Source organism: Ranitomeya variabilis, chromosome 2 (assembly GCF_051348905.1).
Source record: "Ranitomeya variabilis isolate aRanVar5 chromosome 2, aRanVar5.hap1, whole genome shotgun sequence".
In the NCBI taxonomy this organism is placed as follows: Eukaryota; Metazoa; Chordata; class Amphibia; order Anura; family Dendrobatidae; genus Ranitomeya; species Ranitomeya variabilis.
Window position 1 is genome coordinate 565,042,515 of NC_135233.1, and position 27,557 is coordinate 565,070,071.

The following is a 27,557-nucleotide window of genomic DNA, read 5'->3' on the forward strand; positions in this document are numbered from 1 at the left end:
GTGCAATTACTAAGGGAGCAACTGTAGAAATCTCTGCACCTCCCAGTCTCAGATAGGTCACCTGAGCTGTCAATCAAGGCACAGACAGTTCAGCGCACCCCAGAACAGAATAGGATGACAGAGTTGTCCATTAACCCCTTACTGACATTGGACAGGATAGTATGTCCGATGTCAGTACCCCGCTTTGATGTGGGCTCCGGCTGTGAGCCCGCATCAAAACCAGGAAATGTCAGCTGTTTTGAACAGCTGGCATGTGCCCGCAATAGGCGCAAGTGAAATCGTGATCCACCTGCGCCTATTAACAAGTTAAATGCGGCTGTCAATCTCTTACAGTGGCATTTAACGAGTGCTTCCATTGGGCCGGAAATCCACGCACCGCTAACCCCCGTCACCTGATCAGGGGTCATCGGTGCGTCGGCATGACAACCAGAGGTCTCCTTGAGACCTCTATGGTTGTTGATGCTGGATTGCTATGAGCGCCACCCTGTGATTGGCACTCATAGCAATGCAGTAATTCTGCTACATAGAGGTGATCTCAGCATCGCTCCTATGTAGCAGAGTCGATCAAGCTATGGCAGCTTCTAGCCTCCCTTAGAGGCTATTGAAGCATGCCAAAAGATAAATAAAAATGTTTTTAAAAATATAAAAAACATAAAAGTTCAAATCACCCCCCTTTCGCCCAATTCAAAATAAAACAATTAAAAAAATCAAACCTACACATATTTTGTATAGCCGTGTTCAGAATTGCCCAATCTATCAATAAAAAAGTGTTAACCTGATCGCAAAACGGCATAGCGAGAAAAAAATCAAAATGCTAGAATTACATTTTTTTGGTCGCCGCGACATTGCATTAAAATGCAATAACAGGTGATCAAAAGAACGTGTCTGCACAAATGTGGTATCATTAAAAAAGTCAGCTCGGTGCTCAAAAAATAAGCCCTTACCCAATGCCCAATGCGAGATCACAAAAAATGGAGACGCTACGGGTATCGGAAAATTGCTCTTTTTTTTTAGCAAACTTTGGAATTTTTTTCACCACTTAGATAAAAAAACCCTAGACATGTTTGGTGTCTATGAACTGGTAATGACCTGGATAATCATAATGGCAGGTCAGCTTTAGCATTTAGCGAACCTAGAAGAAACAAACAAAAAACGGGGATTGCACTTTTTTTGCAATTTCACCACACTTGGAATTTTTTACCCGTTTTCTAGTACGTGACATGGTAAAACCAATGGTGTCGTTCAAAAGTACAACTCGTCCCGCAAAAAATAAGCCTTCACGTGGCCATATTGAAGGAAAAATAAAAAAGTTATGGCTCTGGAAAGAAGGGGAGTGAAAAATGAAAATGCAAAACCGGAAAAAGCTCTGGTCATGAAGAGATTAATGAGTCTCAGACAGTGAATGGAGGAATCGTGACAACACAATAATAAACATGAAAAAAACAACACACAGATATAAATAGACCTTAAAAAGGCAAAAAATTGTAGAATAATAAAGTGAAACTAAAAAAATGCCAAAAACTAATCAACATGAAAGCACAAATGCAATAATGAATCAAGCTTGCCCTCTGTCCACATTTTAGGTCAATTTTCAGACAGATTTATTATGCAGCATATACTGTAGATGAAACTGGGTAAAATCTAATCAATTTGGTTAATACTGTAATATCAATATTAATTTTGTTTTTCTGCCTGCGAGATCTGGAAGGAAGATCTGCATCGTATCGCCCTAGTAAACATGTTCACATTGAAATTTAAAATGGGGAATTTAATAAGACTGGCATTTTATACTCCCTTCTTGATCCACTGTGTTATAGATATTATTGTAAATCTATAATAAGTTTGATAATTAACCCAGAGCTTGCCATCTAACCATACCAGTTACCTTCACATGGCACCATTTCCAGCTGAACGCCCCTTTGGAAACAGGTACGGTAATTAAGGATTATCCTAAAGGCTAGCAGATGTGAGGCCAATCTAGATTCAGCAGCGGAGATATCGTAAAGTTGAGAATCTCACAATTTCTTAAGCCTAAAACACATCCTATAGTTATTTTAAGTCCAGCCCTGTTATGAGTCACCAGAGTGGAGATGTGTTAGTGTAACTTGTGCTGATAAAAAGCTAAGGCCAATTATGATCCTTGTTCAATGCCAAGAAGATACATAGCTGTGTAGGCTTGACCCACGTTTTCACTAGGTGTACTTCCGTCCATAAATCTGCACCATATCCGTGACCAAATTGAGTAAGTTTCTATCATTATTCCTTTTTATTTTATGTAATTGTATATGCTGTTTTGTTTCGTCCTCTTTGTAAAATCTTTTGTATTTTTATAAACACTGCCTATCTTTCTGGATTAAATATAAAATGTAATAGTTCTGTTCCTCTTGCTCCGTAAACCGCACTTCTTTATGAATTTGGTGCATCTTTTAAAAACTTGACCAAGACTGCTATAAAAATGCCAAATGTCACAATATTTCTTTCTCAACTATGCATTGCACAAAAATCTTACGACATTTCAAACAATTTTTTACCAAAATTATGGCAAAAACTGTTTCATGATGTGGGGCCTCAGTGTCTAAACAGAATATGCAATATGAAAAAATTAAATGTTAGTCGTAATGTAAGTGTTACTTTCTCCAAGTTAATTTTAACGGTACTCATCTGATCTGGGGATCTCCTGCTCTCTTTTACTTTGCTATGGGATTTTTTTTTAAATGGTAAAGGGACGGATAAAAACATGAAAACATCTCTTCTAGACTGGGGTGCTTCTAGGAAAGCATACATCAATAGATACATCATCTGATAAAACATCAGACGCCCCCTGAAGAAGTGTGGACAAAACACGCGTCTGGGTGGAGGGACGTAGCACTGTCACCACATCAGCTGCAGGTATGATCTCCAGGGCTATGTAGAATACTTCTTCTTTTTTCTACCTTCATGTATATTAAAACAATATTTGTGCTCATTGGATTTCTGTTGGTGCACTATTATTTTCACTGAAATGGGAGTCTCACTATAGCTTATCCCCTTTCCGAGATCGTTCAGAATAGTACGCCGCTGTCAGTATCCCTCCCTTTGATGTGGGCTCCGGCGGTGAGCCCACATCTTTCCGGGGACATGTCAGCTGTTTTGAACAGCTGACATGTGCCAACAACAGGCGCGGGTGGAATCGCGATCCACCCACAGCTATTAACTATTTAAATGCCGCTGTCAAATGCTGACAGTGGCATTTTAATGGCGCTTCCAGCAATCGCGCCGGAAAAATGCACACGGTGACCTGCGTCACGTGATCGCGGGTCATCGGTGTCTCGACATGACAACCCAAGGTCTCCTGGAGACCTCTATGGTTGTCATTGTCGGATTGCTGTGAGCGCCACCCAGTGATCGGCGCTCATAGCAAGCCAGCAATTCTACTACATAGAGGCGATCTGACCATCGCCTCTATGTAGCAGAGCCAATCGAGTTGTGCCAGCTTCTAGTCTCCCATGAAGACTATTAAAGCATGGCAAAAGGAAAAAAAAAGTGTTTCAAAATATAAAAAAATAAAAATCACCCCCCCTTTGCCCCATTCAAAATAAAATAATAAAAATAAAATCAAACTTACACATATTTGGTATCGTCGCATTCAGAATCGCCCGGTCTATCAGTAAAAAAAGGATTAACCTGATCGCTAAACGGCATAGCGATAACAAAGGTCAAAACGCCAGAATTAGGGTTTTTTTTGGTCTCCAAAAATGCAATAACGGGCGATCAAAAGATCGTATCTGCACTAAAATGGTATCATTAAAAATGTCACCTCAGCACACAAAAAATAAGCCCTCACCCAACCCAAGATCACTAAAAATGGAGACGCCACAAGTATCAGAAAATATCACATAAAAAATCTAGACATGTTTGGTGTCTATGAACTCATAATGACCTGGAGAATCATAATAGCAGGTCAGTTTTAGTATTTATTGAACCTAGCAAAAAAGCCAATCAAAAAACAAGTGTGGGATTGCATTTATTTTGCATTTTCACCGCACTTGGAATTTTTTCCCCAGTTTCTAGTACACAACATGGTAAAACCAAAGGTGTAGTTCAAAAGTACAACTCGTCCCGCAAAAAATAAGCTCTCATATGGCCATATTGATGGAAAAATAAAAAAGTTATGGCTCTGGGAAGGAGGGGAGCGAAAAAACGAAAATGCAAAACCGAAAAAAGCTCTGGTCATGAAGGGGTTAATATTAGTGATGAGCGAGTATACTTCTTGCTCTGGTTTTCCCGAGCACGCTTGGGTGACCTCCGAGTATTTGTTAGTGTTAGGAGATTTAGTTTTCATCGCCTCAGCTGAATGATTTACAGCTATTAGCCAGGCTGAGTACATGTGGGGGATGCCTCGTTGTTAGGGAATCCCCACATGTAATCAGGCTGGCTAGTAGCTGTAAATAATTCTGCTGAGGCAATGCAAAGTTAATCTCCGAGCAGTCATAAATACTCGGAGACCACCCGAGCGTGCTCAGGAAAACCCGAGCAGCGAGTACACTCGCTCATCACTAGTTAATATAGCAGGTGATCACCCCAATCGTGTCTTTTTACCTAGGCAGCCATCTTTCCTACCTCAGCACATGCACTTTAATGGTACTCTTTATCCCTTTTTTCATAGGTAGTATTGTTATAGGCATTTGTATTCCCTGATCTACATGTGAACCTTTTTTCTATCATTTTTTACATACTTTTAGTATATGATTAAAGGTGTCCGTAGCCACTCAGCGTCCCTCACATTTGATACATTTGCTTTTATTTCATTATTGATTTGATTATTTGTGTTTTATATTTAATAAAAATTGCAATTTATTTCATTTAGAATTTTTCTTTTGTGTGCTTTTTCTGTTCACCTCTCTCATGATATTGAGAATTTGGTGTTACAGGCGGAATTAATCTGATGAAACATGCCACAAGATGTTTCATTTCTACAGAATCCATCATGAAAATTCTTCATATATCTCCTTACGAAATCAGAGAAAAATAAGGGTACAGTAAAGTTCATGTTTTCCGCAATGGCAGCCCAATTAAAGGGAATCTGTCACCCCAAAAATCGTATATGAGCTAAGGCCACCGGCATCAGGGGCTTATCTACAGCATTCTGTAATGCTGTAGAGAAGCCCCGATCAGGGCAGTTTCTAGCCCAAAAATGACACAGGGCGAGAGTAGGAAATTTCTCCCCCCCCCCCCCCCCCCGGCACCGAAAATAATAAACATTATTTTTGTGGGCTTGAGTAATAAATAGAGAGCAGGCTTGTATCTTCCCTTTTTTTAATAAATTATAATTTGCCTTTAACTTATATAGAACTTGGGGAAAAGGGACAAGTATGCTAATTATTAACGGTGAGAACAAAGTTGTAGGTAAATAATATCTATTAATTATTTTGGAAACAGATCCTAAAAATTGTAGGTTGCAGATTTATGAGAAACTGACTCTTCTAGATTTAGCCGCTGCAAAAGCATTAATAGCTTCCGAATAATTCAGCTTTTCTGCCAGTTCATTTTCTAATTCCAGGTCACATTTACTAATCTCTTCTAAAAGGAGATTGGCGAGACTTTCCCCAGATGTATCAGTAGCAGGACGATAGCCAATAAAATGTTCCTTTATTGCTACGTGATCATCATCTATATCAACAAATCTTAAGGTGTATGACAACTGTTCAGTGTGACCTGCATCTTGTGTGCAGTCCAACATTATTGAAAAATACTTAGATCTTTTGGCTTTTTCTAGAATACATTTCTTCACCTGAGAGGCCATCAAGCAGATAATTTCATTTTGAATTAAATTTCCACAGTAATGTGTATGGATTTCCTGGGAAGTAATTCGTTTTAAATGATCTCTCATTACTGGTTCAAATTTTCCAAGAAGCTCTATAAGCCCAAGGAAATGTCCATTATTTGGTGTAAACAATGTATTTGACGATCCTCGAAAAGCTAAATTATTGGTTGCCAGGTATACAGTTACTGCCATAACTCTTTCCAACACTTCTCGCCTGGGTGAGGATGCCACCAGACTGCCAAAGATGAGGTAAGTCAGCTGGGCCCCCTCCCGGGTTTCATGCTGTGGGGCATGCCAAATCAGCATGCCCCAAGGGTGGTTGGGGGGGGGGCAGGTGTGGGGGTCCCCATCCAAAAAAAAAGGCTAGCCCAACCCATCCCATCCCTCAGACCCCCTCACCTGTTCAGTGTGTCAGTGCCCTCTGCCCTCTGAGTCTGAGCGCGCTCAGACTGCTAAATGGGGCTGCTGGGAAGGGAAGGACTAATCCATAGGCAGGGGGTGGGCATTTTTGCTATACTGCTACCACTGTCAGACTAGACTGCAGCCTGTCCTGTCCAGCATTGAAATTGGCAACAGCCAGGCAGCCTAGTCTGACAGTGATAGTGTGTGTGCTTAGCTCTTTGATCACTGTCTCAGGGAGCGCCCGTGCTCAGCCGAGAGCGCGGCGCCCCTGCTATCAGTGTGGGAGTGGCCGAGCTGCCTCATCCTGGCTGTTCATTCTCGCTGTTCATCCAGCGCGGAGCGGAGGTGAGTCATACCTCCCAACTTTTGAAGATGGGAAAGAGGGACAAAGTTTGCGGCGCGCTTTGCGCGCCGCGGCAAATTTTAGGCCACGCCTCTGACCACACCCATTCATAATTAGTCACACCCATATCCACATCCCAACCACACCCATTTAGCACTGCCGATCACACTGTTTCATATACAATAATTATAAACAAAAAAATATGGCCACACAGTGCCCCATACTGTATAATGGCCACACATGATGCTCCATACTGTATAATGAACACACATGACGCTCCATACTGTATAATGGCCACACATGATGCTCCATACTGTATAATGAACACACATGATGCTCCATACTGTATAATGGCCGCACATGATGCTCCATACTGTATAATGACCGCACATGATGCTCCATACTGTATAATGACTGCACATGATGCTCCATACTGTATAATGACCGCACATGATGCTCCATACTGTATAATGACCGCACATGACGCTCCATACTGTATAATGGCCACACATGATGCTACATACTGTATAATGACCGCACATGATGCTCCATACTGTATAATGGCCGCACATGATGCTCCATACTGTATAATGACCGCACATGATGCTCCATACTGTATAATGACCGCACATGATGCTCCATACTGTATAATGACCGCACATGACGCTCCATACTGTATAATGAACACACATGACGCTCCATACTGTATAATGACCGCATGCATACTGTATAATGGCCGCACATGATGCTCCATACTGTATGACCGCACATGATGCTCCATACTGTATAATGACCGCACATGATGCTCCATACTGTATAATGACCCCACATGATGCTCCATACTGTATAATGGCCACACATGATGCTCCATACTGTATAATGGCCGCACATGATGCTCCATACTGTATAATGGCCACACATGATGCTCCATACTGTATAATGGCCGCACATGATGCTCCATACTGTATAATGGCCACACATGATGCTCCATACTGTATAATGACCGCACATGATGCTCCATACTGTATAATGACCGCACATGATGCTCCATACTGTACAATGACCGCACATGATGCTCCATATTGTATAATGACCGCACATGATGCTCCATACTGTATAATGACCGCACATGATGCTCCATACTGTATAATGGCCACACATAATGCTCCATACTGTATAATGACCGCACATGATGCTCCATACTGTATAATGACCGCACATGATGCTCCATATTGTATAATGACCACACATGATGCTCCATACTGTATAATGACATACAGGCACACAGCCATCACACACACACACGCAGCCATCACACACACGCAGCCATCACACACACACACACGCAGCCATCACACACACACAGCCATCACACACACACACACGCAGCCATCACACACATCACACACACACAATCTCCTCTGTGATGCAGGGGCGGCTGATGATGTCCATGTGCAGCTCTCTGCTGAAGTCTTCAGTCTCCTGCTCACAGCTCTGCACTATCCCGGCACCTCCCCCGTCTCTCCTTCTCTGCCGGGATAGCAGCTAAGAGCAGAAGCCGCCGGAGCTCCGTGCACACACAGCCAGAGGTAGTGAATCGCTGACCTTTCTTCTTGATTGCTGCAGGCTCTCTCCTTCAGCGTGGCAGCGCCGCACAGGGGGCGGGAGGGGGGGGGGGGTGTTGCGCGGGCGGTCAGGAGGCAGCTTTTATATAAAAAAAAAAAAAAACAGGCTCTCTCTACGTCCCGGAAGTGGGCGGGGCTTCACCGGCGGCCGCAAATTCGGGATTTTAAATGCCCGAAGCGGGACAGCGGGACCCCGGTGCCAAAGCGGGACTGTCCCGCTGAAATCGGGACGGTTGGGAGGTATGGGTGAGTGGCGGCGCCGAGGTGGCCGCAACCATTATGTGCGGTGCGGGGGGGGGGGCGCGGCGACGCGAGGCGATGATCTGACCGCTCAGCTGTCAGATTTGCAGCTGAGTTCGGGCAGGGCGCGCCCGCGCTCAGCACTGAGCGCGGCATCCGCGCCCCTGACAGCCCTTAAACAGCAGCAGCAGCGGGCAGGGGACCACCGGGGCCCGAGGCCTCTCCTGCGCCCCCCGGCCCCACGGCGCCCCGTGTGGCCGCCCTGCCCGCCCTGTTGAAGAAACGGCCCTGGCCCCGATGTATCCTGAAAGATAAGAAAAAGAGGTTAGATTATACTCACCCAGGGGCGGTCCTGGTTCGTTTCGGGTCCGATGGGTGTCGTGGTCTTGGTCGGGTGCCTCCCATCTTCTTACGATGACGTCCTCTTCTTGTCTTCACACGGCAGCTCCGGCGCAGGCGTACTTCGTCTGCCTTGTTGAGGCAGTGAGCAGGCGCCCGGAAAGGTCAGAGAGGCCCAGCACCTGCGCACTGCAGTACTTTGCTCTGCCCTCAACAGGGCAGACAAAGTACGCCTGCGCCGGAGCCGCAGCGTGAATGCAAGAAGAAGACATTATCGTAAGAAGATGGGAGGTGCCGGACCGGACCGCGACTCCCATCAGACCCGAAACGAATCGGGACCACCGCTGGGTGATTAAAATCTAACCTGTTTTTCTTACTTTTCAGGATACATCGGGGGCTTATCTACAGCATTACAGAATGCTGTAGATAAGCCCCTGATGCCGGTGGCCGCAGCTCATATATGATTTTTGGGGTGACAGATTCCTTTTAAAGCAGATGTTATCTTCTGTTTGATATGTGACGCATAACCTTATCTAATGTTTACTGTGCTAATTTTAAGAATTCTTCTGTTTTTCAGTAGGTGGAAACTTTGATTAACTTGTTAATAGAATTCTAGACTAATGGGATATTTTGTTGAAACAGTCTCTAGGTTTCTGTAAGACAATATTTCTATTTTACATGATTTTACAACTGTTATTGATACAAACTAATCTTTATTTTTTTTTTATAAAAACAGCAGAATACATTTATAGACCAATATACCATATTATTACCATATATTAGCTTACAATAAAATGTATATCAGCTGTACGTCAATACACAGACGTAGTAAAAGGCCATAGATGAGAGGCGCTGGCGGACACAGACAGAAAAGGGCTCCTGTGCATGTATATATAAACACTTTGCAGCCCAACAGCTCCTAAAAATGCAAAATTGTACCTGCTTTGTGATGACCCAGGTCGGGATTTGCTTCTTGCTTTTCTTTCCCCAGCCTGGTTATGGTGGGGTTAACCTTTCCTGCCTCTCTTTCGTTTGTGGGTGGCTATTGGTGCCATTTCTGGTAGCATTTGTCAGTGATAAGTTCCAGTCTCTGGCTTGAGCAGCTGACCCGTATACCCTAGTGATCCTTTTGCCTCTGACTACCCATATTTGTGCCTGACCCGTTCCCTATCCCTGACATAGTGTGTGTTTGGTGGTTCCCTACAGTGTATGACTCGGCTTGAATTCTGAACCCTGCCTCCTGCTTTCTGTCTCTGTTTCTACGTTTCCCGCCTGGCTTTGACTCTTTGGCTCGTACTCGGACTACGTCTTCTGTCTCACATTTTGGATCCCGCGCTCCCGTCTGGTTCTGATTTCTGGCCTGTCTCTGACCACGTGCATTGCTGTGACCTCTGGTACTTTGTCTTCCTGTTTGTTGCTGATCGGCCTTTCTGACTTCTCTGCCACCTCCTAGTGGCGCTCTGCGCTTTGGACTGTGGTGCTATATGTTGGGTGCTACCTTTTTCCCCTTACCTGCTCCCCCTGGTGGAGGTTGCGTGAAACTGCCTTGCAGTTGCATTACACTTTGGAGATAGAAATGGGCCCCCTTACCTCTTGGGCCCCTATACATCCGCACAGGTTACACCAATGATATGTCCACCCATGCTGGAAGAGACAGGTGTGTTTTCCATTCCTGTATATAAATCACTTCCGGTTATCTAAGGTGACTTGGTCCTCAAGAAGAATCTCTTACAGAAGAGTTGAGGATTGTGTCCATTTGGTTTAGAAGACTAGATTTTCACACAGGGAAAAAGTTTACAAATCTCAGGAATGTAAAAAAAAAGCAGTAACTAAAGAAGAGCACTGGCAGATTCAGGAGAACAGCAACATTTACACCAGATAAAAATGTACACATTTAGTGACAGGTCCTCAATTTATGTATTTATGTTTACAAATGCAACAACATTGAAATTACAACACCAGGAAGAAATAATCATGGAATTATGGAAATCACAGTATAAACAGACAGGTTAATAATATGCAAATGATGAAAAAGTGGAAACCAAATTTTTCAAATGTTTCAATTGGCTCAGCATTGAGTATCATTGGCTGAAATAGCCTTGGATGTTATTAACGAGGTTATTAATGGTTGTCTGTGGAGTGTTCTGCCACGCTAAATGCACTTGGGTAAATCATCAAGATCCACTGCTGGCAGCTCCCTTTGCAATTGCCGACCAATGACATCCCACATGTTGAGACACTGCAGGCCATGGTAGAACATTTAGGCCATGCGGGCTTCTCACAGTGGTATGAGCTACATAGGACACTATTGAAAAATGGCCGTATCCCTGCATGTATGATTGATTCTGTACTAAAAGTCAAATACATGTCACGTACAAAGCCTAAGGGGTCAAACAGTCTCTACAAAGACCAACAGAAGATGTTTGAGCTCACGTTACAGCTCTCAAAAGCTATCATGGTGCAGAGCAAGACAGCAATGGAGGCTGTAATGAAGATCTGTCCTCTTTAGCGGTGAGCCCTGCTTTTGTTTTGGATGCAATGATAGCTAAAGATTGTTCGGGAGACCATGTGGGCCATGCCATGAAAAGGCAATGTCAAGGGAATGCCTCATCAGTCCTGCTCCTTAGATTGTAGCGTGGGATGGCAAAATGTATGGGAGCTGGACCCCTTTAGTCTTCCCACCAGGTACCCTAACAGCTCAATGTTACATTGATTTGATGGTGCAACCAGTGGCACAGCCTTTTCTCCAAAGTGTCCCAAGAGTCTGTGACACAATCTGCGATGCTGAGTCACTTCTCACGGGCAAGCTGTGAGTCAGGGTAGTCACGGAGTCCTAGGTCAAGAGCCAGCAGAGTACGTCATAAACAGAGGGAAGAGACAAAGGTATAGTCAGATCACAGTCCAGAATCAGAATTCCAAGGTCAGCACGCATCAAGCAAAAGGGGTATTTCAAACGAGTAGTCAATAGGCAAATGCAGGATCCGGCAACAGAAGATCAGAATGTCTGAATTCGGAGAACAAAGCACACCCCACACAGAGCTGAAAGCTACGACTGACAACTATCTGGGACTTATAGCTCACTTAAGTAGCTGGGTAATCACTTGGAACAGGGAACCTTCCAGTCTCAGATTGAACGGCTGAGCTGTCAATCAAAACACCGACAGCCCAGCACACCTCTGCACTAGATTGGATGCCAATCAAAATACAGACAGCTCAGCATGCACCTGTACTAGATTAGACAACTGAGCTGTCAGTCATTGTGTCCAAGACACACTGAGAGGAGGAATCGTGACAGAGCCATTTGACAACATGACAACGCCAGGCTGCATGTTGCTTGCATTGCTGTGAGCATCCTATGCGGTCTATATGTGTTACCATTTTCTGCAGCATCTCCAGATTTGTCTCCCATTAATTACATGTATTATTGTAATTACATACACTATAATGCTGTTATGATATAGCAAGAACAAAAATGGAGAAGTACCGTGGTCTGATACAAGTGACATTTCAGCCCAACAGACAGAATACGGTAAATTCCTGGTATCTCAGCACGTTAGCTGTAACAACAACTATCACACACATTACAGTGTAGATAATCTGATCTCACAGTGACATAATACATCTCACATACCAGCACACGTCCAGAAGGCTCCAACGTTCTCTGTAAAGACGCTGATCGGCTCCTGTGCGACTTCCCATCCGAGTGTAAATGAAGCGAATAGTTACCAGGACGGAGTGGCAACGTGTCTGGCCCCTCCTAGGTCTATACACGCTTCCTTTGTTACATACTTCTACATACTTTACCTCATATTCTGCTGAATCACCTCCTCGCTGTGATCACTACAATTGCTTTCATTTGTTGTTTGGGAAAAACCTTTCTGTTCCCCAAATTCTTACACAGATTTAAAATAACAAGTTGAGCTGTGACTCACCTCCCCGGCTCCAGCGATGCTGAACTTTCTACATCAGATAAGCAGCGTGTAAACTTACCCTTGTATTGAGAAGGATGAAATCCGCACTGGTTTGCTGCTGATTTTAAAACCGAAAAAAAATTCAATTTTCTCTGCTGATTTTTTTGCGCACCGAGTGGATTACGTTTTTTAAAATCTCATATGACGTATCCCTTTTGGAATTTTTTCGCAGTGTAAAAACCACAGTTAAATTGGCCGCCCTACATTCTTCTGAAAATTTTGTGACCTCTGGTGGTTTTATGACAGTTGCTCCCAAAGTCAGCAGACCAGGGATGTGGCGGGACGTGATACCGCAACTCGTCTAATTCATGATCAGCTATGGCGTTCCAGTGCCTGACTGGGGTGAGATTTCTGGTGCAGCACAGCGTTCGTCAGATGCTCCAGATTCATAGAGCTGCATGAATCGGGAGCTCTTGACTCCAGCATGCCACCGGCAGTGGAAAGTCTCAATTACGCTCTGTGGGTACATAGCCGTGTCTGATGATTGGTTGGTAAGAAAAAATGTAGAAACAAAACCACAGTTGATATGCAATGTGTGCATAGGATCTTGAGGCTCAAGGACTTAGCAAATGAACCAGTAAGTAACCACATATAGTTCTGTAATACACACATATTTTGTGGCTCCATAAATAAAGCTGTTAGGGGCAGATATTTGCACAATCTGGCATCCAACACAATAGGTGTGCTGCGTATTTAGTCACTTAGCTCCAAACTAGGCACTGTCCAATCACAACACTGAAAAAAAATCTTCAAAATTAATTGAAAAACACTTCAAAAGCCCTCCAGGAAATGGAAAGAGTATCCAAAGAAAGAGTATCCAGAAGTGTTTTCCACTAGAAAGCTCGGTATTTTTGACCGCCTCGAAAAACTCGAAACACTCTTTGTGCAGATACCCTTAGGTGTGCTGCGTATTTAGTCACTTAAGGGTATCTGCACACAGAGTGTTTTGAGTTTTTCGAGGTGGTCAAAAATACCGAGCTTTCTAGTGGAAAACGCTTCTGGATACTCTTTCTTTGGATACTCTTTCCATTTCCTGGAGAGCTTTTGAAGTGTTTTTCAATTAATTTTGAAGATTTTTTTTCAGTGTTGTGATTGGACAGTGCCTAGTTTTGAGCATTTTGCCCTGTAATAGGGAATTCAAAAGACGTAACGTGCACTTTCTTTTTTTCTCCACTAGCTGTTTTTTAAAACCTAAAGTGCACAAAGAAAAACTTTCAAAAGACTGAATATACACTGCGTGCAGAATTATTAGGCAAATTGTTTTTTGGATCACATGATACTTTTTATACATGTTGTCCTACTCCAAGCTGTTCAGGCTTGAGAGCCAACTACCAATTAAGTAAATCAGGTGATGTGCATCTCTAATGAGGAGGGGTGCTGTCTAATGACATCAAAACCCTATATAAGGTGTGCTTAATTATAAGGCAACTCTCTTTCCTTTGGCAAAATGGGTCAGAAGAGAGAATTTGACGGGCTCTGAAAAGTCCAAAATTGTGAGATGTCTTGCAGAGGGATGCAGCAGTGTTGAAATTGCCAAACTTTTGAAGCATGATCACTGAACAATCAAGTGATTCATGGCAAATAGCTAACAGGGTCGCAAGAAGCGTGTTGGGCAAAAAAGGCGCAAAATAACTGCCCATGAATTGAGGAAAATCAAGCGTGAAGCTGCCAAGATGCCATTTGCCACCAGTTTTGCCATATTTCAGAGCTGCAACGTTACTGGAGTAACAAAAAGCACAAGGTGTGCGATACTCAGGGACACGGCCAAGGTAAGGAAGGCTGAAAAATGACCACCTTTGAACAAGAAACATAAGATAAAATGGCAAGACTGGGCCAAGAAATATCTTAAGACTGACTTTTCAAAGGTTTTAAGGACTGATGAAATGAGAGTGACTCTCGATGGGCTAGATGGATGGGCCAGAGGTTGGATCAAAAAAGCGCAGAGCTCCACTCTGACTCAGACGCTAGCAAGGTGGAGGTGGGGTACTGGTATAGGCTGGTATCATCAAAGATGAACTTGTGGGACCTTTTCAGGTTGAGGATGGAGTGAAGCTCAACTCCCAGACCTACTGCGAGTTTCTGGAACACAACTTCTTCAAGCAGTGGTACAGGAAGAAGTCGGTCTCGTGCAAGAAAAACATGATTTTCATGCAGGACAATGCTCCATCACATGCCTCCAACTACTCCACAGCGTGGCTGGCCAGTAAAGGTCTCAAAGAAGAATAAATAATGACATGGCCCCCTTGTTCACCTGATCTGAACCCCATAGAGAACCTGTGGTCCCTCATAAAATGTGAGATCTACAGGGAGGGAAAACAGTACACCTCTCGGAACAGTGTCTGGGAGGCTGTGGTGGCTGCTGCACGCAATGTTGGTCATAAACAGATCAAGTAACTGACAGAATCTATGGATGGAAGGCTGTTGAGTGTCATCATAAAGAAAGGTGGCTATATCTGTCACTAATTTTTTGGGGTTTTGTTTTTGCATGTCAGAAATGTTTATTTCTAAATTTTGTGCAGTTATATCGGTTTACCTGGTGAAAATAAACAAGTGAGATGGGATTATATTTGGTTTTTATTAAGTTGCCTAATAATTCTGCACAGTAATAGTTACCTGCACAAACAGATATCCTCCTAAGATAGCCAAATAAAAAAAAACCCACTCCAACTTCCAAAAATATTAAGCTTTGATATTTATGAGTCTTTTGGGTTGATTGAGAACATAGTTGTTGATTAATAATAAAAATAATCCTCTAAAATACAACTTGCCTAATAATTCTGCACGCAGTGTATGGCCATATATATGACCATCGAAATGTTTTCAAATAAGAAAAGTGTTTCAAACAATTTTGAGCAATTTTTCAACTGTGTTTCGGAGAGGACTTGCTTGATAAGACTCCTTAAAAATACTCTGTGTGCACATAGTCTTAAGGTACCGTTACACTCAACGACTTACCAACGATCACGACCAGCGATGCGATCGTTAGTAAGTCGTTGTGTGGTCGCTGGGGAGCTGTCACACAGACAGCTCTCTCCAGCGACCAACGATCAGGGGAACGACTTCGGCATCGTTGAAGCTGTCTTCAACGATGCCAAAGTCCCCCTGCAGCACCCGGGTAACCAGGGTAAACATCGGTCACACACACCGATCCAGCAATGACAGCGGGTGATCAGCGACAAAATAAAGTTCTGGACTTCTAGCTCCGACCAACGATATCACAGCAGGATCCAGATCGCTGCTGCGTGTCAAACACAACGAGATCGCTATCCAGGACGCTGCAACGTCACGGATCGTCGTCGTTCTCGCTGCAAAGTCGCTTAGTGTGAAGGTACCTTTAGCCTGCTCTTCAATTCTTCTATCTGCTATCTCCCATACTCCCTTTGTGTTGGATCATTTCTGACATGTTTATTTTTTGCTTAACCTTTATGCAGAAGTAAAAGAGCATTAAAGAGATTAACGAGAAGATCTATACTGCGATCACTTATAACCATCATCTATGACAATAATTCAGCCATCCCCGTAATAGAAGTCATTTTTTGACAATCCCGTATCTGCATGGGAGTCTTGTTTTCCCATCAAGGACCGCTCTATCGAACATTTGGATTTTTATTGCCACATGTATCAGAATTTCAGTATATACAGTAGATCGCAGTGAAGATGTTTTGTAGGAGCCATAAAAATACTAATTTATTATTTTAGGCCCTGCACATGTTGGTGTTCATCATTGTACAAAAATGATGGCCGTGCCGGCCTACAGTATGTGATGATTGACACTAATATGGGCAGTGGCATAGCTTGAAAGGCAATCTGCCACATGGCACACCGACAGTATCTGGCATCTGACCACTTCTCCCGACATTGGCTGTACATGTAGGGCAATTTGTATGGAGCGGGCTCATCTACTGAGCCTGCCCCATATCTAGTGTGTACAGGCTGATTTATACAGTAAAAACTTGCCAGTAACAGTTGCAATTGGAACTAATGCTGGTCGCATTGGTTTAACCCAATAGATGCCATGGTGATCAGTGACATTGACATCTAAGGGGTTTAACAGGGGGAAACCACATTGGACCTTTTTCACATAAAAAGTCCTAATAAACCGCCTTCCATTGGAACTCAGTGGGTTGATTGATGGCAAGTGAGGTCTCATGGAGAGGCCCAATTTGGCTCATGGCTTTAGGGCATTGGCTTTCTTTTTTCGGTGGCTCAGTGGTTAGCACTGCCTTGGAGCGCTGGGGTCCTGGGTTCATATCCCACCAAGGAGAACATCTGCAAGGAGTTTGTGTGTTCTACCCGTTTTTTTTTTGCAGTTTTTCTCCACGTTCTCCGGTTTCCTCCTAAACTCCAAAGACATACTGATACGGGAAATAAATTGTGAGCCCCATTGATGATGATGTCTGTAAAGCGCTGCGGCATAAGATAGCGCTATATAATTAAAGCACAATAAAATAAATACAGGACTCTATCTGTGGGCAATAAATGGGACCATCTATTTTTGTTATGGTGATCGCCATTTTACTGGAAAAATATTGCAGATGAAGGCTCCGAAATCTTTGAATGATCCTTGTGTATACTGCTGCAATTTCCTATAATTGTTGCATTTCACAGCTTTACACAATGGAAATTTTAATGTTTTACACAATGGACATGTCCTTGGCTTGTGGCAGCTGGCAGGCAGCACTTATGTGAGACGTAGCTGCTGGGTAAACACCCAGGCGAAACAAAAGGGAACAACAACTATCACTTCCTCCTTTGTAGAGTTTAAGTCTGCAGCAGAAATACTCTCTGGCCTGTTCCCTCCCAGAGGTGACACACCGAGCTATGTGACATCGGAGATTTGGTGATCACATAGGAATATTTCTGTGCATTTTCCATAACAAAAGGTATGTGCAATAATAACTGTAACTGTATATGTCCCACTAACCTGTGTCGTAGTCTAGCGTGCTGTACTGGTGAGCGTAGCCCTATACTTCCAGTACTAGGCTTACTGCATGACTCCACCGGAGGACCTCAGAGCAAGAACAGTCCAAAAGCTCATCATAATGCACAATTCCACCTACTTTGGAGATGGTAGTGGCCCCTTACCTCTTCGGCCCATGGTTGCCCCAATAGTATGGCCCCCCTGGCCTGATTCATAAGTCCTTTTGGGGGTCCAAAGGCCACTTTGGCTGATACTATTTTAACAACCACAATTAAATGATGACACAATGTGCATACATTGTTTATTTTTGAAAAAAAAAAAAAAAAAAATACTTTTTTTAATTTCGAAAATGTTGTGATACTATTGTAGAATGGCTCAATGTGGCTGCATCATCTCTCAGCATCCTTAGGTTAAGTTCACACTCAGTTTGCGGTGAGTTTTTTTTGCTGTGAAGTTTTGCTGAGAAAAAGCGCAGAATCTTACTGTTCCAGCAAAGCGTATGGGATTCATAGAAATCTAATGCCAGTTGTGCTTTTCTTAATGCTCTATGTCTGCATTAAGTCAATTTCCCTTGTGGGTTTGCTTAGTTTTATGTGCGGATTTTCCCCATAGACTTGCATTAGATGCAAAAAATCCTCAGGTAATAAATGCATATACATTTTTCCTGCGTTACTGCTGCAGACACGTATTGAAAAAAGATGTAATCTGTACACAAAGTTTTGACAAATACCCAAAAGTATCAAAAACAAAAGTTTTATTTATCACATAACACCAAAAAGAGAGAACCTGCAGCATTAAAAATGAAATAAAAACGCATTTCATCTAATTTATGTAATACGTGCAGAAAATCTGCAACATGAAATATTCACCAAATACTCAGGGTTGGGGGTTTACCTGTCTGCTGTGAGGGAGGGACTGATCAAACTGCTGCCTGCTGTCGCCTGCTCTGCTAAACCTACTGCTTGTAAAAAAAAAATTGGGGGGTATTTGGCGAGGACAAGGATATAGAACACTTGTTGTCGCATCCCCCCCCCCCCGCAACTCCTTCACTGTGCCCTTTGCACTATTGGCAACATTCTGTTGACCGGAATCTATCACATTGTTTTTGCTACCGCAACTGAGAGCAGCATGATGCAGGAGCAGAGAGCCTGATTCCAGTGATGTATCACTTTTACTAGGCTAATTCCTGTAGTTTTTAAAAAAAATCACTGTTGGAGATCTAGCAGTTCTCTGAATGCTGAGCTGTGTATAACCCCGCCCACACCACTGATTGGCTGCTTTCTGCTTGCACTGTGCATGAGCAGAAATCAGCCAATCAGTGATGGGGGTGGGGTTATACAGAGCTCATCAGTATGCAGGACTACCTGGCAGCAGGTTTACTAGTCCTCGTGATAATTTCCTGTAGTTGTAACAGTGATTTTATCAAAACTAAATCAAGCAGCCTGGTAAATAACAAATTCATCACATGGATCACCATATTCATTAGCTCTGTATAACCCCGCACTCACCACTGATTGGCAGCTTTCTGCCTATGCACAGTGTACACAGAAAGCTGCCAATCAGTGGTGTTGGTGGAGTTATTCAGAGAGACAGAGAGAAGACAGTGATTGTATCAGAACAACAGCAAGCAGCAAGTGAGGCATTACTGAAATCAGGGTCTCTGCCTCTACATTTTCCTGCTCTCAGATGGGGAAGCAAAAACCTGTTGACAGATTCTCTTTAAGGTCCCAGAGTTTTACATCAGCATGTCAGTATATTATACTGAGAGAGAGTTGGGGGAAGGGTAAGTCAATAAAACGCCTGAGGAAGCAACAGAGGTGGCAAAACCAGTGATAAAGGTTATAGATCATAAATCTCACACAATTAACAATTGTTTCTTCTACTTTCCTTTTACTGATTTGTGATTCAGGACCTTTAATGTAAATCCAAATAGTGAGCATAGTTGAAAATACACAGCGTTTGCTGACCCTGCTCACAGGCGGACACGTGTCCACCTGCCATTCTCGCAGCTTATTGTATAACTCAGCACTGGGATCGTTCCACGTCCTGGACATCAGTCATCATTACTGGTAGTACAACCCAGAAGTTTGCTTTCTGATAGATATGGAAAGATACTATTGGCCATTCCATGCCTAAAACCATTTTGTCTTAAGGAAAATATGAATGAACGATCCCAGGAAAATGTTGGAATATGTGGTCTATTAACCTTAGCAGAAGTAGAAGAACATTTCGAGAAGGAAGCTAGTCTACCAGATAAGACCAGAAGACCACAGAGCAGAAGCCATTCAGATATGAGGGATTCATACAGGGACAACAGGAATGCTGAAAGCTCCCGGGAGGATAGCCATGTAATAAGTGACTCTCCGACCTTGCCAGAAGAAGCTGAATGTTCTCAAGAAGCTAAATGTTCTCAGTCCAAAAGAAATGGAGCAGACCAGGAAAATCTAAAAAGTGACAACCCCTCAGGTGAATGATTTTATCTAGCAACCTTCTCTATTATTAGAATACTGCTTTTGTTTCTCTATAGTCGGTGCATCTAGTATTTTCTAATATTTGTTTACTGATCAAAAATTGACAAAATTTTAAAAATTACAGTGAATTCCAAGTTACAGCAAAAAAATAGGAACCTTCATTCTTTACTCCCAGAATATAAAAATCTGGTCTGGTAATATGATAGACCAATACAGGCCAGCCAGGGTATACTCATTACTGCATAAAAAGGCCTAATAAACCACCTTCTAGTGTTTTACAGCATCCGAGGGGTTTTTCACTGTTTTCAGATCCAAAGGTTATACCTGAAAAACACAGTCCGTAGACACAAGGATTAACCCCATTAAGTGGGTCAGTTTCAGATTTCTGACACAGATTCCACAGCAGATTTTTCCAATGTAAAAACTCTCCATGTGATCATTTCTCTAACAGTAAAATTATTGAAACTCTTTCTTAAAGAGGATATCTGAGACTTTAGAAAATAAAGGCATGTAGTTGCTAACAGAGACAATGACTTGTCAGTTGTACCCACCACCCTTCAGTGACTGCTCCTGCCAGAGATTCAGCTGCTCCCTGTCAACAGAGCAGTGGTCTCTCTTCCTGTTGACAGGACGGGACTATTGTTGTCATGCTGATTGACAGCCCGCTTTTGCTGGCTAATTGGGGAAAGCAGCTGTCAATCAGCATGACAACAGTAGTCCCATCCTGTCAACAGGAAGAGAAACCACTGCTCTGTTGACAGGGAGCAGCTGAATCTCTGGCAGGAGTGGTCAATGATCAGTGGTGGGTTAGTAACTCTGGGGTCATTTGGAATGATTTCTCTGCTGCAGAATACATTTGTAGCCATTCAGATGCCTCCATGGTTGTATTATATGATAAATAAGCAACTTTCTGTATTCCTCAGCATTGAGGGAACCAAGAAATGGGCAAGGTTGAGGACTAGGGATTGATCGGTAGATGAAAGACACATCATGATTTATTCCCTTTGAAATTGAAAGATGCCATCAGCTCAGAACTAGCAAAAAACTGACCGGCACTTCCAAGCTCAGAACTGGCAGCAACCAGTGGGACCCAGCTACACCCAAATACTGTTCAGAGAAGCCTGGTCTGAAGTGGCCTTCATTCAACAAATGCTGCCAAAAAGCCATCTTCGACATGGAAAGAACGCCAAATCACTCAACTAGGCACAAAAACATTTGAATAAGGGTGTAGAAAAATGTCAGACAGGTGCTGATGAGTCCAAAATTTGAAATATTTGGCTATAACATAAGGAAGTTTGTTCGCCAAAGGGCTGGAGAACAGCACAATAATGAGTGTCTGCAGGCAACAATGAAGAGCGGTGAAAGGTTCCTGCAAGTTTGGGGCTGCATTTGGAGGTAGAGATTTGGTTATTAGTAATAGTGTCCTCAATACTGAGAAATACAGGCAGATACATGTCTATCATGCAGTACAAATAAGTAGGCGTCTGATTGGCTCCAAATGTAATCTGCAGCAGGACAAGGACCCTGAACATACAGCCAATGTCATATGACATTGCTGCATGATTTACAGCTACTAGCCAGCTTGATTACATGTGGGGATTCCCTAGCAACCAGGCAACCCCCACATGTACTTATGCTGGCTAATAGCTGTAAATCATTCAGCTGAAGCGATGAAAACTAAATCTCCGAGCACTGACAAATACTCGGAGTCCACCGAGCATGCAAGGGAAAACCCGAACAACGAGTATACTCGCTCATCATTAACAACTATATAAAATCTACTAGTTGAGTACAGTTATCAAATCAAATAAGAGCTTTATTGGATCAACACAAAAAGGGTTAAAAACATGATTAATAGAACAATACCTACTACTTAGGAATGACACGAAGTGTTCAATAATCCTACTAAATGGGGAGTTACCAAGTTAATATAAAAAATCGATATAAGTGCATAAACATCAATTCAGATAGAATTGCCCAACAACACAAGTATCCATCCCATAATGTCCTAGGCTTAGTATATATACAGAACAAATAGAGGCCATGTAACCCACAACAGGGAAGCTAGAAATGAAATAAAATGGAGAATAACATGTGGTCTGGGTGTACCAAACGTGTCAAAGAAACATAAAAGTCTGTTGGAATGCACCCCAATGTGCGTTTCGCCTTTAGCTTCCTCAGGGGCTGTCAGAATGCAGCCACTGTCCAGATGTTACTCTCCCTTTTCTTTCATTTTGAGCTACAGTATCTGATTGCGAGTTATATTGCCTCCACTTGCTTTGAGATAATTAATGATGAACAGTACAGTTGTACAGAACACTTTTTTGATGCAATTTGCATTTTATACAAGCATGTTCTTTTACATACTGTACTACAAGAACACACAAACTTACAGGGAATATCTCATGTCCAGAAACGCTTTTTAAATACAGGAATAGTGTTAATCTGCAGGTAATTAGCATTTAAATCCAGTGTAGCTGGCTTACTGGAGCAGCGGCTAATGGGAGAATATTTCATTTTCATTCTCCCTGCAGCTGCTGACTTCCAGTCATCAGGGCAATGGAGGGATCGGTTACAGTCACTACTCACTACACATTGAGTGCTGTAGTCAGTCCCTGGCACATTGACTGACCGCCTGCTTACACTCGCACACTGCAGTGCAGGCTTTCAATCAAAGTACCAGGGAGGGGTTACAGGTGACGGGCAATGAGCGACTGCAGGGAAAATGAAATATCCTGGAAGGGAGTGGCTGCAGGGCTGGCTACACAGAGTTTAATTGATATTTCCCTGCAGATTAACCCTATATGTTTTTCTTCATGTGACAGGGTCCCTTTAAACTGATTTTAATTTGCATTAGCTCAAAATAATGAGTTGATTGTGTTACTCATTACATTGGTAAATAGCAACATATCTGCATTAATTTTCCCTATTTTATTTTTTTATCTCTAGGTAACAGATCTACTCGTCACCATCACCTTATGACCACAAGAGAACTTCAGCTTTACTGGAAGGAAGAGAAATCCAACGGAAAACCAGTTAAACTCCTTTTTCAGATCCAGTCCACCCGCATAGCTGAGGATTTTCTCTCCAAATTTGTGGTAAGGCAATCTATTGTAATAATTGTGTGATATCCAGGCTGTTTCTGGTGGAAGGCTCTTAACTCAAAGGGAATGTGTCACCAGAAAATGAACTTTCGTTTCACGTTTTTGTGTAAAAAAAAAAAACAAAAAAACTTTGGACAATGTTTTTTTTCACATCAGTATTTTTATGAGAAAAGCAACACTAAACTTCGTAAACTTGCAATTTTCACACTGGACACTGGGACTTTTTATACACCTACTTCCTATTCTTCCAGGAGTTTTCAGCAGGCTCCTTATCATCAGAGACAGGAATACAATGACAGGTAACACGTCTATAAACAGCTGATAACACAAGTGTAAGTGTCCCAAAGTCGGGTTGCACGTCTCCCTTCCCCTTTAAGACAAATGTATTGTATTTTATGATTATTAATTTGCATGCCTGGTTTATAATGCTGTACAGTGTTGAGAAGGGACAGCATAGGGTTAGAAATAACAGTTATGAATGGGAAGCACAGTTTAGTAATAGTAAGGTGGGCACTATAGTGCAGTATTATTAGGAGAAGTTATGCTCACATCACAGGGGACTTTCCAGGTTAGGTAGAGCTAGATTTGGGCATAGTGTACTAGAGTTTAGGAACTTCCTGATAAAGGTCAGAGTGTGTGGTGAGCATATGGAAAGAGGAGACAGATAAGCCAAGGGGCTGGAGAGAGTTAAGGACATACGCCAAGAAGAAGCAGCATGCGGACAGTCACTTTACAGTTTACAGAATTATCTGGGGCCTATGGCCGGGACTAGGCAGAATTATGGATGCCTCATACTTCTTCCGAGGGCAGCTGGACGGAAGATAGACTGAAGATAGTGGACCTAAGGGCACTGGAGCTGCAGAGGTGGAAGAAATATCTTCGGTACTAGGAGTATCAGAAAGTACAAGGAAAGGTCAGGAACTGCAAAAAAAAACGGACTGTACTCTATTTGTACCGGAACTCCTGTGTGTGAGTAAAGTTGGTTTGTTGGAAATGAATCCTAAGTCTGGAATCATTTTTGTGGACCCTGGAACGGGAACCAGGGTAACAGAACAGGAGGAGATCCCAGAGATTAAAGTGAGTGTTCTGTTCCTAATGCAACACACCCCATAGACAGAATATTACAATTTCTTTGCCGGGTGCCAGGGTATGGGAACGCATCAGCCCCTCGCCATGAGTACCACTCTGGCCACCTCACACAGGATCCACCAATCACAGTAGGAGATGTCATAGCTATCCTGCCCCCGCTCCCTTCACAACCACCTTTGCAAACGTTCATTAGATGCATCAGTACAAACTAGAGAGTTAGAGTCTGTACATTGTGGATAATGTACATGTAGATTTTTTGAAAAACAGCACAACAGCATTTCAGAGCAGGCAAAACAAAATTAGCAGTTCTTGACCCTTTAGACTCAGTCCTGGTCACACAGGCTGGGCAGCATCTAGTATACTGGCTCAGCCTGGAGATAACATGCCAGAAGCCTTTTTCCTCCATACACACAGACCAAGTGTCAAACAATAGACTCCATTTTAACATGTGAACCACACGCAGAATTGGGGTATGTGGGCAGCCAGACCCATCAATCTTTCAGGCTGCCCTTAAAACCTGACCAAGATGCACCCAACAACCCTCTTAGTTCTATGTGCACTAGAGCCATTGTCCAGGTTTACATCACAGATGACAAGCACCTCTGTGATACATACCTCCCATTAACTATATGTAGAGTAGCCACCTTACGATATATAGTTAATATTAATGTAATAAACCTGATTTAAATATTGGGTCAGATTCTGATAACACATTCTCTCTAAATGGTATGTACTTGTATGAATATGCTATATTTCTATATGACCTCCTTGCCCCCGATACTTCTTACAATCACATCACTGCAATATCTAATCAGAGAGAGAAATACAGAGAAATATCAAATTAACACCTGATCGGTCTCCTGATGTTGCATGCGATGTCGGATGGCAATCTGAAGGTTAGTTCATTGTTGCCTGCTGTTTTGACAGAGTCCTTCAAAATGAATAATGATAGCAATTGTCACTTTCTTATATAAGAGCCCCTGTAAGTACAAAGTACAATGGAAAACTTCTTTTTACAGCCATGTCTTAGAGTTCCACACTGTATTTCCACCTCTTTTTTATTGACAACCTACTCAATCACGCTGTTAATCATGATAATGAAAGAGGAGAGGAGTGTTGGAGAGATTTTAGCAAGTTGGACCAGTTTTAACCCCTTATCAAAAAGATTTTCTCTTTCCTAAGTGCATAATTTACTATTATTTAACACGGTTTTATCATTTTTTTAAAACTTTTTTAGTACTCTCAAGAGTGATGTGTACAAGAATACAATTTTTTTTGTAATTTACTCTTCTAGCTCTTTAGGATGGTTTTGGTTACAGGGAGACTTTAACGACAATTATTTTTTTTCAAATCATTCACATTTTATCTGCTTTTATTTTGCAATTTTCCATTGAAACTGAGTAATTCATAGGATCCCTAATCACACAGAGAAACGAGGCATTAGTCACTGACAGAACTGACCTGGGTCTACTAAGATTGGGGGGAGACGCAGTGACCATATGAATCTTTAATTCACTACATAGAGTTCATTGAACGAAAAGTAGGGTGGAAAAGAAAAGGCAGACGCATCTAAAAAAGGCTTCTGTCTTCTCCTCAGGATCCATGCTACATTACAGGATCATGATTCAATCCATAATACTGATTCGCTGGATGTTTTTTGTTTCTTAGATTTTCCCTTTTTATTGTTATATTCCATTTGTTTTTACAGATGTACCAGATAGTAATAATCAAAACGGGAAGTTTTGATGGAAAGAAAGTCTTCATCGAGAGAAGATATTCTGACTTTGAACGTCTTCACCGGAATTTGCTGAAAGACTTTAAGGAGGAAATGGAGGATGTAGTGTTTCCTAAGAAACTCCTGATGGGAAACCTAACTGAAGAGATGATCAGGAAGAGGATGATGGCCCTTCAAGACTATCTTGGAGAAATATATCCTATAAGATGTGTAAGAAAGTCCCAGAAATTTATTACATTTTTCATTGAGGCGGAGCTGGAAGAAGGATACTGCTGCATACGAGGAGGACAGTACGGTGCGGCTATGAGGATCTTTCAGCAAGTTATCTATCTTCAAGAAAAGTTGGTAGAACATTGCCCTATATTAATGGTGCCATCTTTGTGTGCATTACTTATATGCCACAGAGATATGAATGAATCAGAAATGGCTCATGAGGTTGGCATGAAAGCAGTAGAACTTCTCGAGAAGCACACAACACACAGATACTATATGCCATTATTAGACACGTTGATTTCTTTGGCTTTCAAAACAGGCAAGGAATACATGGCTTTACGGGAAAAGTTGCAGATAAATGAGATGAAGGTGAGAAGAACTTTTGACTATGAAATCCCTACTCTAAAGGAACTTGTGGTTCAAGAGTATGTTAAGCATTAAATCAATCAATCAAACTCCAAGAAATTGATTAACATCTCTCATGGCTTTCAAAAAAGCTTCATGACAGACTGACACCTGCTGTTCTGTTGAGATCAATGATCAGTGGTCTCTTCATTAACATCACAGGCAGAATTGCAATGACGAAATGTAAAACTGGAGGCAGAAAACACTAGTGGAGATAGTTCGTCTTCTTTGTGTCTTGTTCACATGATATTTTGGGCTCTATTAAAGTAAAGTTTATTGGAATTTGTGATGGATGCAACTTTTAGGCATATTTAGAAGTGGTAACCACAATGGAGTGATGGATCCATCATGTAACTATGATCTATCGGGATCCGCTAAACTGATTTGTGACGGCGACAGATGTGCACATAAACTTATTACTATCACATCTAATGCTTCTTTTTTCCCATGTTGAATAATTATAATATATTTTTTGACAGTCTTGTCACCTACACGTGATCCTTTTCGATCTTTCATGAATCATTGCAACTGAGAGTCCAAAATTCGGAGTTAAAGAGGATCTGTCAGCAGATCAAAAGTATCCAGTGTTTGCTGTTAATTTTATCGCACTGTTCTCCTGAAGATAGGTTCCAGAGATATGGGTCTCTTTGATTGGTTTAAAATGTTATGACTAGGGTTGAGCGAAACGGATCGGTCATTTTCATAAGTCGCCGACTTTTGGCAAAGTCGGGTTTCATGAAACCCGACCCGATCCCAGCGTGGGATCGGCCATGCGGTACACGATCTTCGCGCCAAAGTCACGTTTCCTATGACACTTAAAGCGCCATTTCTCAGCCAATGAAGGTGCACGCAGAGTGTGGGCAGCGTGATGACATAGGTCCTGGTCCCCACCATCT

General features: G+C 42.4%; 2 protein-coding genes across 3 annotated transcripts in view; one reads left to right on the forward strand and one right to left on the reverse strand.

Moving 5' to 3' along the window:
• The window catches only part of NOD2 (nucleotide binding oligomerization domain containing 2), a 52,462-nt gene extending 39,958 nt beyond the window's left edge, over nt 1–12,504 (reverse strand). Inside the window, exon 1 of one of the 2 annotated variants that reach the window (XM_077288215.1) lies at nt 12,384–12,504. The gene's annotated coding sequence lies outside the window, so the exon portion shown is untranslated. The remainder of the gene's footprint in view (nt 1–12,383) is intronic. The other variant, XM_077288216.1, reaches the window with a different exon arrangement.
• Nucleotides 12,505–17,470: 4,966 nt separating this feature from the next.
• On the forward strand, nt 17,471–27,087 carry SNX20 (sorting nexin 20). Its single transcript, XM_077288217.1, has 4 exons — nt 17,471–17,606; nt 19,798–20,110; nt 23,065–23,213; nt 26,017–27,087. Exons 2-4 carry the CDS (start codon nt 19,804–19,806, stop codon nt 26,695–26,697), a joined length of 1,137 nt encoding a protein of 378 aa, XP_077144332.1. The 5' UTR covers nt 17,471–17,606; nt 19,798–19,803; the 3' UTR covers nt 26,698–27,087.
• The last annotated feature ends 470 nt before the right edge of the window (nt 27,088–27,557 follow it).

Bases quoted from the DNA above. Each gene is read 5' to 3' on its own strand.
- SNX20 (XM_077288217.1), top strand. From the start codon at position 19,804: ATGAATGAACGATCCCAGGAAAATGTTGGAATATGTGGTCTATTAACC. The intron at 20,111-23,064 runs GTGAATGATTTT...TTTTATCTCTAG, and splicing joins AAAAAGTGACAACCCCTCAG to GTAACAGATCTACTCGTCAC. The intron at 23,214-26,016 runs GTAAGGCAATCT...TTGTTTTTACAG, and splicing joins ATTTTCTCTCCAAATTTGTG to ATGTACCAGATAGTAATAAT.